Source organism: Bubalus bubalis, chromosome 3 (assembly GCF_019923935.1).
Source record: "Bubalus bubalis isolate 160015118507 breed Murrah chromosome 3, NDDB_SH_1, whole genome shotgun sequence".
Lineage (NCBI taxonomy): Eukaryota > Metazoa > Chordata > Mammalia > Artiodactyla > Bovidae > Bubalus > Bubalus bubalis.
The window spans coordinates 131,911,257-131,924,185 of NC_059159.1; the positions used below are offsets into that span (position 1 = coordinate 131,911,257).

Here is a 12,929-nt window from a genome sequence, read left to right on the forward strand (position 1 = left end):
TGATGCGTGGGGGTCAGAAGGCTAGCAGAGGTGTGCTGTGCTCACATCCTGGCCATGACCCTTCCATCTCTGCCCATTCGAGTCCCGAACACATCAGAGTCCTTGTGCCTAGGTTGACATTGGCACCTTCTACTACAACCTGCAGATAAAGCAAGGATTACCCTCCGCCCCCTGACCCACTGGGAGCTCAGCCTGGAGTCAAAGAAGAAAGAACAGGCGACTAAGCTGCTGGCCCAGCTATCCTGACAACTGCAGCCCTATTGCCCCCTCCCATCGCCCTTCCCCGGGCTTTCCACATTCCCAGACGGAGAGAAGCTTCCAGAACAAGATGGCACCGATCCCTTTCCAGAAAAAGGAATAGTTCTATCCAGTTCCTAGAATGTTTCTCTTTTTTATTTCGGGCAAGTCGGGGCCAACTTCCGAGCGGGTCTCATACTGAGATGCCCAAGAGTCAAGGGCTCTGACCTCCACTTGTTCAGCCCACGTGAGAAGCACTGCTCCATATGAATCGGGTCCTCCCCATCTAGATCACTCCGAAAACCCTGTCACTCTGCACCTTGAGAAAGAGCTCCCCATAGAGCCCTCCCTTCTCATTTTCCTTGCCACCCTCTGCATCCCCTGGCCAGTCCCTGGGTGGAGCACCCCCTGAACGATGCCAAAGCTTGTGGCCTGCAGCCCCTGCTACCCACCCCAGCCTCCTCCAAGGCAGTGGGCCACTCTAATGGAGGCACACGCTCATGGCAACAAGCCATCTGGTGCCACCAATCCCGGCTCAGCTGGCTCTGCACGTGGTTTCCTCTCACCCAGAGGAACAGACTCAGAGGGAACCCGGATCTCAGAGCAACCCTCCCACTCCAGCCAGGCCAGCTCACTCACGTCCAGGGCCTGAGGGAACTTCACGATTGGTTCAGGCCAGGTAGTGATCTTCTGTCTGTAATTGTTGCATTCAGGAACGATCATGCAGCCGATGTTACCCAACTCTGGGTAGAAAACCTTAAGGCCCCTGTGGAGAGAGGGAGGTGGTTGGCTCGTGTTGGGGTTTTCGGGGCACTGGGGGTGCATAAGGCTTCAGTCTGACCTGTGGAGCTTGAGTTACTTGACTTCTTGTGACTCAGTTTCTCCACCTGTACAGTGGGAATACTAATAATACCTATTTGTAGGGTTGGTGAGAGGGGTAAAGCAGTGATCGATGTTTACAACAGGGCCTGGCAGGTTATCAATGGTTGGAAAGTATTCATTACTGTCAGTGTTTACTTCTCAAAAAAAAAAAAAAATCCATAGGCAAACCTAATCAGTGTCTTTAAAGTAGGGCTGGGTATAGAAGAATGATATTTTTATGTTGCTTTTCTGGAATGTTCTTATTACACAAAGAAAGGTGTAGCAAGTTATCACAGGTTTCTTCATGGGGACAAACTTCTTTAAACAATCAAGACCCTCTCCATGCCTGCAAATCCCAGCAGTAGCTGCATAACTCCCTTCTGTGGGTCACCCGTTGTCCCTACCCTAGGCTCTCGATATGCCATTCCTTGTGCTTTCCTTATTAGTGTTATTATTTACTTCATTTTTGGCTGTGCTCGGCCTTTCGTTGTTTCATGTGGGTTTTTCTCTAGTTGCAGTGATCAGGGGCTCTTGGCTGCGGTACTCAGGTTTCTAATTGCATGTGGAGCACGGGCTTCTCTTGCTGTGGAGCATGGGCTCTCAGGTGTGTGCGCTTCAGTAGCTGAAGCACTTGGGTTCAGTAGTTCAGCTCCTGGGCTCTAGAGCACAGGCTCAGTGGTTGCAGCTCATGGGCTTAGTTGCTCCGCAGTATGTGGGATGTTCCCAAGGATAGAACCCGTGTCCCCTGCATTGGCAAGTGGATTCTTAACCACTGGACCATCTGGGAAGTCCTCAGGTGGTATAGTTTTAATAACTTTTGAAGAAGTTGTAGAGTATGGGTTTTCATCTCTCCTCATGGCAACATTTTAAGGACTTTTTGGTTTGTTTCTGCCTTTACCCCCTGCCACGGCAGCATCGAGATCTAAGGCTGAGAGAGGAGACCCTCTTCTGGCAGAAAGATGGGGACTCAGCCCACAGCCCAGAACTGGAAGCGGGGGGAAAGGGTGGGGAGGAAGGAAACTGAGGACCAGAGGCAACACAAGTGTCTCCTTTTTCTATCCCAGTAGAATTACTGCAAATGTTTAAATGTTCTTGTTGTCCGGCCGCTAAGTCGTGTCCAACTCTTTGTGACTCCATGGACTGCAGCGTGCCAGGCTTCCCGGTCCTTCACTATCTCCTGGAATTTGCTCAATTTCATATCCGTGGAGTCTGTGATGCCATCTAACCATCTCAACCTCTGCCGCCCACTTCTCCTTTTGCCTTCAGTCTTTCCCAGAATCAGGGTCTTTTCCAGTGAGTCGGCTCTTCCCATCAGGTGGCCAAAGTATTGGAGCTTCAGCTTTAGGATCAGTCCTTCCGATGAATATTCAGGGTTGATTCCCTTTATGATTGATTGGTTTGATCTTCTTATAGTTAAGCAAAATCATCAAACTGACATTTGTGAGTGGGCCTGAGGCAGGAGATTGACAGGTTTCAGGAGGGACACTTAACAACTAGCCTTCTGTTTGCATTTCCTGAGACAGGAAGTAAGTAGGCTCCAGGTTAGGTATTTACAATCATCCTCCTGTTTGTACTTTGAAATAGAAATAATAACAGAAACAGGGCAAATAGCCAGGCTTTGTTTCTTGTGGCTACTTTAAGATAACAGCTATGGCGGGACAGAGAAGGGTTACACCCTGTTTGAGTAAAAGATCAAGCAGTCACAAATGTCCCCTCCATGCGACAAGGGAGATGCTACACATGGACAGGAAGCCTCCTTGAGGGTCAAAAAGAAGGCGGGAACACCCCGTAGCAGGTGATGCTGAGGCTCTCCCATAGGCCTCTGGGCTGGAATCTATCTCAGAGAACAGTTGTGCATGAATATTAGGGAGGGTCCTAGGGCAGGTCAATTGTAGAAAAAGAAATCAGATAATTGGCCAAAGATAAACAAAGACCCAGAAGAACTGCCCTATATAAATGACTTAACCGCCTCTTTGCTGCGTTCCCCACTAGGGGAGATGCCCACACCCTTTCTCTCCAGGGTGCATCTCTGCCTTGCTTCTGTCTTAACAAACTGTTTATCTGTGCGCTCTCCCAGTTGTGCTGTGTCTCTAATAATAAACTTCATACTCGGTTTTACAGTTTTTGCCTCCTTGAGAATTGCATTTTTCAGTGGAGGGGGGGCAAGGGCCAGGGGAATTTTGCTTCTCGCCTCTAGCTCCTTGGTGGACTAGTAGCTAGGATTCCTGGTTTTTATCCGGGCTGCTGCTGCTGCTGCTGCAGGTTCAATTCCTGGGGAGGGAACTAAAATCTCGCTTCAAGCCACTGCTCTCTGCTGCCTCTCAGATCAGGCCTAAAGCCCCTGAGGGGCTTCCCAGATGGCTCAAGCAATAAAGAATATGCCTGTAATGCATGAGACACAGGAGACACAGGTTCCATCCTTGGATCAGGAAAATCCCCAGGAGGAGTAAACAGCAACCCACTTCAGTATTCTTGCCTGGAAAACCCCATGGACAGGGTTGGCTGGCGTGCTACAGTCCATGGGATCACAAAGAGTTGGACACGACTGAGCATGCAAGCAAAGCCCCAGAGGGTGTCAGGGGACCAAGAGTTAGGTCCATCCAGTCAGGCCCCCGTCATACCCACAGGACACTCTCAGCCCAGGGTCTGAAGCCCACATGTTGCCTCCAAGTCTCATTCTTCAGATGAGGCTATCACCATGGGCCGAGAGGTGGACCACAGCCTCCCAAGAACCTGGGCAGAGGTGCCCAGCTGGGCCATGCCCAGAGAAACTGGGGCGATAAATGTGTGCCCCTGTGAGGTTTGGGGAACTCTGCTGTAAGCAACAGAGAAGGAGTGCACAGGCTTGTCTGCACTTCCCTTGACTGGATGTTCACAGAAGTCACTCAGCATCATAAGAATCAGATCAGAGAAAAACAGCTCCCTGAGGATGAAAAAAGCTCAGAATCCCAGCTACCTCCAAAGCAAGGGAGACACAAAGTCTATGGAGGGAAGGCTGCCTTCATAGAGGCGCCTGGGGACTCAGGGGACACCCCACCCTCTGCTGCGTGGTTCTCAGTGTGGATATGTGGGTCTATCTCCAACCAATTCTTCCTTAAGGCAGGAGGCCAGGACAAGACCCCCAAGGAGGAATTGAAGGATGAGAGGTGGAGGCTCAGAGGAAAAAGAACTGCAGGTGAAGGCAGGGGACAGGGTCATGACATCTGTCTCCAAACATCGGAAGGACCCTCCAGGGACAGAGAGGCTAGACTTGTTCGATGTAGCGCCTGGGACAAAACTAGGAAGAATGGGGGTGAAGTTAAAGAAGGGCAGTCACAAGGGTGACTGTGACAAGTCACAAGGCACAAGCCTTGACACAAGGGTGCCCTCTATGATGTGGGAGGCTTTCAGTACAGAAGAGAGGACTTTGGGAAGCAGGTCGTGTCCCTGTGAGAGTCCACTGGGGCCACTGGGGCCGAGGCAGCAAGGAGAGAGGGGCTGAGTGGATTCACCCACTGGGTGACTTTGGTTCTTTCATGTCTGTGACTGAACCTAGAGTTCTGACTCTCAGTGGTTTTGCTGGTCTAGTCTGTCTTCCTCAAGAGTGAAGTGAAAGTCACTCAGTCATGTCTGACTCTTTGTGACCCCATGGACTGTAGCCCGCCAGACTCCTCTGTCCATGGGATTCTCCAGGCAAGAATGCTGGAGTGGCTTGCCATTCCCTTCTCTAGGGGATCTTCTCAACCTGGGTCTCCCACCTTGAAGGCAGATTCTTTACCACCTGAGCCACCAGGGAAGCCCCTCAAGCATAGGTAAGGTATTATTCTAGAAGAACTTTTCTCTTAACAATATTTCTCCATTGCTTGTCACAGCACAAGAAATTCCTCCCTTATAGAGTAATACTTTTAGGTCCTGAGTGCTAACTTCAAGAATTCCCTGTTAGATTCTAACAATACCCGGGAGAGGAGGCGCTTCTCTAGGGGAGTCTCTCAGCAAGGTCAGGAGCCTGAACTGAGCAGGATCCTTGGGGATAGGGGCACAGAACAGGAGGTCCTGATCTCAACTTCGGAGTCTGATATGTTCATTCGTGTTCTCATTCCGTGATGATCTTTTAATGAACTTCCCTGGTGGCTCAGATGGTAAGGAATCTGCTTGCAATGCTGGATACTGAGGTTCAAACCCTGGGTCAGGAAGACCCCCTGGATCTTTTACCAAAAAAATCTTCAGCAGTCATAAAGTCAAAGCTTCCCTCTTGCAATGATGATCTGCAGTCAAAAACTTATGTCCTAGCGTGCAAGCTTAATGCTGGAAGTCCATTAAGTTCTCAAACTGGGGATCTGCTAGCATCTTCTAAGAAGTCCTGAGAATGACTCCTTGCAATGAACTGAAAATTGATATGTTGAAATCCTAGCCCTGAAGGTAACGAAATTTGGAAGTAGGGCCACTGGGAGGTACTTAGGTCATGAGGGTGAGGTTCTCATGAATAGGATAGAAAAGACTTACCAGAGAGCTATCTCACCCTTCTAGTCTGCAAGGACCCAGCAAGGATCCAGCCATCTATGAGTCAGGAAGTGGGATCTCATCAGACAAACAATCTGCTGGCACATTGACCTTGGACTTCTCAACCTCCAGAATGTGTGTGTTAGTTGCTGAGTTGTGTTTGACTCTTTGAGACCCCATGGACTGTAGCCTGTCAGGCTCTTCTGTCCATGGGATTTCCCAGGCAAGAATACTGGAGTGGGTTGCCATCCCCTTCTCCAGGGGATCTTCCCAACCAAGGGATCAAACCTGGGTCTTCTGTTTTGCAGGCAGATTCTTTACCATCTGAGCTACCAGGAAAGCACCTCTAGGATGGTAAGAAATAATTTTTTGTTTTTTATAAGCCACCCAGTCTGTGGCCCTGTGTTATAGCAGCCCCTTGGACTGCTGTAAGACAATTCCCTTCACTTGAGATGCTCTGGGCCCTGGACGAGGGTCAGCAGTTGAAGGTGAGTGGGGAAAGAGTAGGAGTGTAGTCAGATGTGGGGCGGTGGGGGCAGGGGTTTGCATCATAGCTCTGCCCCTGGTCAGGTATATCAGCACCATGGGCAGGTTATTTAATCTCTGGGGATTCTTATCTGCAAAATAGATTGATAACACGTACTTGGTGGGGTAATGGTAACAATGAAATAGGTCAAGGACTCTAAATCACTGGCAGAACTCTCGTCACGTACCAGGTGACTGGAGCTCCTGCATGTGCTGTGGTCCCCAGGCCACCAGGAGACCAGCCTGTGGATGCCTGCAGGGCTGAGCCCAGGGCATCTGGGTGCCGGTGGGTTCCCTCCGTACATGGTGACCGAATACATGGGATCCACGTGTCCCACAGTGAACATGGGAAGCACTGAGGTTCTCCGCATGGGGCGGTGATCATGGCCTTGGCCCCGCTGTCCTCCCCAGCTTGAGGGGCTTGACCAGCCCACCAAAGGGAAAGGCCTGCCCGCCCCCGGGAAGGTCCTGCTCCACAGAGCACCTTGCACACATAGGAGCAGCAGCCCCGCCCGCCTTCCCTCACGCAAAATTTCACCCAGCACTGTCTCATCAGAGTTACAACTGTACTGATGGGAACAAAATCTGTGCCATTCTGGGGGAGGGGGAGGTGGCGGAATTCAGCTGCCTAACTTTTTAAGGAAAAAACATATTTATCTCTCTAAAAGTAATGTTAATGTTTGTAAGAATTCGAATGTACTCAAGGAGACAGAGTAAGAAGGGTGAGTCCTTGCTCCCTCTCTTACTTCCAATGGCCTCAGTGTGACGCCAGCGTCCTCGGCCACCAGGTTGGCAGAGGGTGTTGGGGGCAATATGGCCTGAGCCCTCTGGATGGCCCATGAGTTCAGGGTGATGAAGACCGGTTCTTCTGACCCACGATGGGTGAGGAGCGAGCTGGACTCCGACACAGAGTGGGAGAAGCTTGTGCCCTTGGAAGGGACAGAGCTAGCCTCTGACGCCCAGCTTTTTCTCTGGACAATGTCCAATGGCCCCACTCCAGCCTGTCCTGACACTTCCGGGGCTTTGTTTGAGAAAAGCAAACAACCACCTCTCACACAGGGAGGGTCTGGTTACACAGTCTCTGTCAAATGCCATTTTTCTTGAAAGTGCTACTTTGTTGGGGGGAAGGGAGCCTTCCAGGCTGTAGGGGAGGGATGGTCTCTCTTGGGGTCCCAGCAGGGAGGGTGAGGCCAGCCCCTCAGGTTTGGAGGCCCCAGGGGAGGTGGCCAGATCCGGGTACCTTCCTGGTGTTGAGAGGACCACCCTCTGGACTGACGGCACAGGCCTGTCTCACAGTCCTCTCCTCGATCTCAGTCTGAGTCTCCTGTCCGCAGACACTGCAGTGGGAGCCAGTGGCCCCGGACTCCCGGAGACCCCCCTCCCTCTGCACCCAGCCTTACTTGCAAAGGACAGCGTCGTTGTCGGGCAGGGCCTCGTACACGCACAAGTCTGTGTCCTCCTCCTCTCCAGTGACCGCCACCGCGAGGCCCAGGAGCAGGGCTGCTGTGGCCAGCCTCATGGTCCAGCCCATGGGCACCTGGAAAGGAAGGAGTCTTCAGAGCTGCCGGGCCCTCAGCAGGGGGTGCCCTTCCCACCCACAGCCCCTGCCCCAGGGGGCCCACCTGGTGGGGAGAGAGCCCTCTGCTCGGCAGGGAGAAGGGCGGGCACAGCCTGGGCTCCGGCAGCTAATCCGCCACCCAGACACAAGTCCCTTGGGCGGCCCTGGGCCTCCTCCCAGCTGGATTCAATTTACAATCGTGGCCTAGGCCCCTCCTCCATCTATGCAGAGCAGTGCCGTCACTCGTCTCTCGTTCCTGCTGCTGCCCGGGGCACTAGCAGACTGCAGAGCAGGAGGGCTCATATAAGCCTCTCACACGGCCCACCTCATCCCGGACACACCTCCTACCCTGAGTTTCCCCGTGTGCAGTTAGTTGGCTGAGGGCCAGCCTGCCCCTCTGGCTTTAACGCAAACCCTTTGGAGGCTGGTGGCCCCAGGTTTTGGGTTCTGGGGGTGCTTCTGAGAGCCTGACTTTGCTGGGTTTTTTGGGAGCAGGAGTGAGGCTGGGCGGTGCCCCCTGCACAGCTCTGCTTCTTCTGCCCGCAGCTCCTCTGCTGCCTGTCTAGATGGCCTCAGGGCTGTGGGGTGGGGGTCATGGTTGAACACGGTGACCTTGTGTAGGAAGGGCCGCTGCTGCAGTGGGTGGGGCTGCCTGGCCCAAAGGACAGCTCCAAAGGGCCAGCTGAGGACACCGGGGTGCGTCCAGCTATACCTTGTGGTGGTGCTGAACTCAGCACTCTCCCAAAATAATAGTCCCTGGAGAAGATGGCCAGCAGAGCTGCCCAAGATGGGGGTGGCATGCACAGCGCTGTACTGGGAGGAAGGGGGGCCTTGGGGTTGAGCTGCACTGAACAACTCAGCTGGGACCCCAGGGCAGTCTGCATTCATTCCCTTGGGGAACAGGCTGGCAGGCTGGAGTGTATGGGGCTCTGATTGGAAGCAGAGCGAGGCAGGGGAAAGATCAAAGGCAGTTCTCACACCTTGGGAGGGGTGTGGGGGACCAAGGATTCCTGGGCTCTGCTCTGAGCTAAACCACATGACTGGGGGACCCCACGCCTCTCTAGGATGTGTGTGTTTGTATGCTCAGTTGCTTCAGTCATGTCTGACTCTCTGTGACCCCATGGACTGTAGCCCATCAGGCTCCTCTGTCTATGGGATTCTCCTGGCAAGAATACTGGAGTGGGTTGCCATGCCCTCCTCCAGAGGGTCTTCCCAACCTAGGGATCGAACCTGTGCCTCTTGTCTCCTGCATTTGAGGCAGATTCTTTACCACTACCACCATCTAGGATGCAGTACCTCTTTTCAAAAACAAGTATGATCTCTTATTCCCTGTGCCTGGCTAAGGAAGGTGAGATCATGGCTCTACAGTCTACGCAGCTAGATCTTTGAAGAAATCATTTTTAGCTGAGCTGGCTTTCTGGTTGAACTCCTACTTCCAGGATCCAACTTCCAGCAAAAAGCCCTTCTTTGGGGCTACAAACTAAACACATTTCTCAGTGATCAGGCTCTCTGAAGCATGACTCAGGTTCCCCCACAGATTCTTCCCAAGGCCTCCCCTACTGGAGAGTGTCTCTGAGTAGCTTTCCCATAAGATGGTTGTGAGAATAAAATGAAATGAATTATATAAGGTGCTCAGTAAGGAGTCTGGCACATAGGGAATGCTCAACAATTAACGGATAGTGTAAATATTCTTCCATAGACCCATCCATCCCTTCATCCATTCATTCCCAATCCATCTCACCAGCAGGTGTGAGCACCTCCTATGTGCTGAGCCCTGTGCCTGTGGGGATAGTCTGAGCATGGTCCCTGCTCTCATGGAACTCACAGGACAGCCCAAGCCAGAGGATGGTAGTGCCAGAAAGATCACCCAAGACCAAGAGGCTCCAGTCTTCAGAGTGACAGTCACTAGAGAAGCCAGAACTCTCCTGGGTGTCAGCAGACTTTAACCCTAGTAAGGATGAATGGCTGTCTGGAGGTGGAAGTGAGTCCACAGGGCAGGATTGCTCCTGGGGAGACTACTCGAGTCAGCAATTCCTCCTAATTCAGTGAGCACCAGGCTTTTAGCACTGAGTCCTCATGATGATATGTATTTTATTCCGTACTGTGATCCTCATGTGTGCTGTGCTAAGTCGCTTCAGTCGTGTCTGACTCTTTGAGACCCCATGGACTGGGCTCCTCTGTCCATGGGATTCTCCAGGCGAGAATTACTGGAGTGGGTTGCCATGCTCTCCTTCAGGGGATCTTCTGGAGCCAAGGATCAAACCCGAATCTCTTATATCTCCTGTATTGGCAGGGGGGTTATTTACAACTAGCACCATCTGGGAAGCCCCATAGTCCTCGTGAGGTAGGTACTATTATGATCCCATTGTACAGAGCGGGAGAGTGAGGCACAGAGAGATTTAGCCAGAGAACCTGCACCTGGGCGACATGGGTAGTAGGTGGCCGACCTGAGATTTGAACCCTCGCTTTCTGATTCTGGACGCCATGCTCCTTAACCATTCACTCTCCTTACACCTCTTTGGGCTCTGCTGTGTCCTGACTTGTTCCTCTCTAGTCCCTTTGTTCTTAGAATAAAGCCTGGAATCTTCCAGGTATCCCACAATGCCCTGAAAGATCTGGATCTTCCTGCCTCTCTAGCCACCTCTTTGTACTCTCTGCCTGTCCTTCAAACTCCTTCCTGCCCCAGGGCCTTCCAGTACTCCGCTGCCACTTCCCATTCCCCCTTGGGGGAACCAGAAGTGTCATTTCCTCAAAGAAACTTCCTCTGATTCCCAGACTCCATTAGATTGCTGTTATACAGAATCAGAGCAATTTACTCCTTTCCTTACTGTCCTTATATGTTAGTAAAATTATTTTGTAGCTATTTATACTTAGTAATTTGCTTATAGTCTCCCCACCCCGCAGCCTACCAGCGTCTCAGAGGCAATGCTTAGTCTGTGTCTAGTTTTCCAAGGCAGCCCTTGGTGGGTCTAGATGCTACATACATTCTAGTTTGAATGCCTGACAAACTTGCCACTTCTGTTTCTGATGGTCCTTGTGTTCACTCAATAGCTCTTAACTCTCTATAAATATCAGTGGGAAAGTAACCTCTCGGGCTGGCGTTAGGCCCTGGATCCCCATTGCTTATTTATCTAACTTTCTCTGGCTTGTTTTTGTACAGAGAGATCTGACAGAATGCAGTGCTTCCTGGTGATCCTTTCCTTGGGGAATTCACAAGACTTGCCTTTTTGAACTCCAGCCCCCTCAGTGCTCACCCCTGAAGCTTCCTTCTCTTCCTTCAGGCACCTGGGCTTAAGACCACCTCCCAGCACCATCAATCAGGCCACACCGTTGGCTTCCTGAGATATCCTGGTTTCTCTAGATACCCAGATCTACTGAACCAGGTGCTCCTGGAATGCTTTGCCCTCCTCTCCTTCCTCCAGGCCTCCTGTGCCTGACACCCCTATCACTGCTCAAGTGTCACCTGTTTTTTCTCCACCCAGACACAGACTCTCATGTTTCCCTTCCCGCCTCAACTTTTCCACCTCTGCCTTCTGGAGTCTCTATACTGCACTGACCAAATTCCCCCTCAGTCATTTCTTTCCTTCCTCATTTTTAAAAACATTGAAATATATTTACATACCATAAAATTCACTCTTTTAACATGTGCAGTTAGTTCAGTGGGGATTTTAGTATAAAAATCACTAAAGGATGTGCAGCTATCCTCATTATATAATTCCAGAATATGTTCATCACCCCCCAAAGAAGCCTAGAGAATTCATTAGCAGTGACTCCTTATTCCTTCCTCTCTCAAAACCTGGGAACTACTAATCTTTCTGTCTTCATAGGTGTGCTTATTCTGGACATTTCATATAGGTGGAATTATACTGTATGTGTTCTTTTGTGGGATTTCCCAGGTGCCCCAGTGGTAAAGAATCTTCCAGCCAATGAAGGAGACATAGGAGATACGTTCGATCCCTGGGTCAGGAAGATCCCCTGGGGGAGGAAATAGCAACCCACTCCAGTATTCTTGCCTGGAGAATTCCAAGGACAGAGGAGCCTGGCGGGCCAAATTAAATTATGGGTAAATACCCATAAAGAGCTTCCCAGGTGGCTTAGCTGGTAAAGAATCCATCTGTAACCTGTGTTCAGTCCCTGGGTTGGGAAGATCCCCTGGAGAAGGGATCAGCTACCCACTCCAGTATTCTGGCCTGGAGAATTCCATGGACTGTATAGTCCATGGGGTCACAAAGAGTTGGACATAAATGAGCAACTTTCACTTCACTTCACACCCATAAAAAACAATCTAAAAGTCCCAAGCAGAAACTAGGGTGAGACTCTTGGGGAAATTAAGACATTCAAAAGTAGCTAGCTGTATAAGTGGAAGAATTGAAAAAGCCATATGCTCAAGACACATGCTCAGAAAAAACCCAAGAAGACTATAACCTTTCACCTTGGGTTCTAGTTCTCAGGATCAGCCTGAGATCCTTCTTTCTCTGGAAGGGGAAATCAGGACCCCACATAGAAAGGAAACTTCCCAAGTCTGTTACTTCCTTCCTTGGTAAGGCCTGTCTGAACTAAATCAGTAATGCTAATCCCATTAGTAATGCCGATTCTAGCACAGAACGCCAGGAGTGATATATGTACCCAAGAGCCATTTCTGGGAAAGTTAAAGAAATGTTTGATGCTCAGAAATAAGCATAGAAAAGCCATGAATAACAAGCCTCAAATCATACAAGAGTGAAGAAATCGAAGATACCACCCTAAACATGAATTTCCTTAAGGCCTCCAGGCCACTGTTCTCATTCCTGAGGTTTCTCTGTCTCTTTGGCCGGTCCTTATGGAGAGTCCTGGCCTCACATCTCATACTCCATGCCAAGGAGAAGAGTCTGGCCACTTACCCAGAGCAGTGTGGGAGCTGTGGGGAGGAGGCTGCGGGGAGATGAGAAATCTTGGCAGGTTTCAGGGCTGGAGAAGGTGGGGAGAAAGTTCCCTCCAGGATGCCCCAGAGTCTGGGCCCTTAAGGCCCGATCAGAGTCTGGCAGTGTTGAGCGACGGAGAGTATAGGGAAGGCTCCTGGAGTTGCCAGCAGAGGAGGCAACGGTTGGTCGTTGGGGAGGCAGTTGGAGAAAGTTCTAGGGAGTTCCAGGGAGGAGCTAATATGTAGAGTGGGTGAGAATAGGAAAGAAGACAGGGTGGGTTTTCTGGCATTCCTCCTTCCAAGGACTCTACAGAAAGCTGCGGGAATCACATAGACGATTCTCTTACCTTTACACTGTAAAGCCGGCTG

At 51.0% G+C, this 12,929-nt stretch overlaps 1 protein-coding gene across 5 annotated transcripts in view; it reads right to left on the reverse strand.

Moving 5' to 3' along the window:
* PEBP4 (phosphatidylethanolamine binding protein 4) overlaps window positions 1-12,727 on the reverse strand; it is a 223,101-nt gene extending 210,374 nt beyond the window's left edge. For 2 of the 5 annotated variants that reach the window (XM_025279195.3, XM_025279196.3), the window contains exons 1-3: window positions 7,725-7,935; window positions 7,503-7,639; window positions 877-1,003 (exon numbers count right to left, since the gene is read on the reverse strand). In XM_025279195.3, coding sequence (XP_025134980.2) covers window positions 877-1,003; window positions 7,503-7,633 — 258 coding nt within the window. In that variant the 5' untranslated portion in view covers window positions 7,634-7,639; window positions 7,725-7,935. Of the gene's footprint in view, window positions 1-876; window positions 1,004-7,502; window positions 7,640-7,724; window positions 7,936-12,540 lie in introns of those variants that run through there. The other 3 variants (XM_025279194.3, XM_006040941.4, XM_044940126.2) reach the window with 3 other exon arrangements.
* Between the last annotated feature and the right edge of the window lie 202 nt (window positions 12,728-12,929).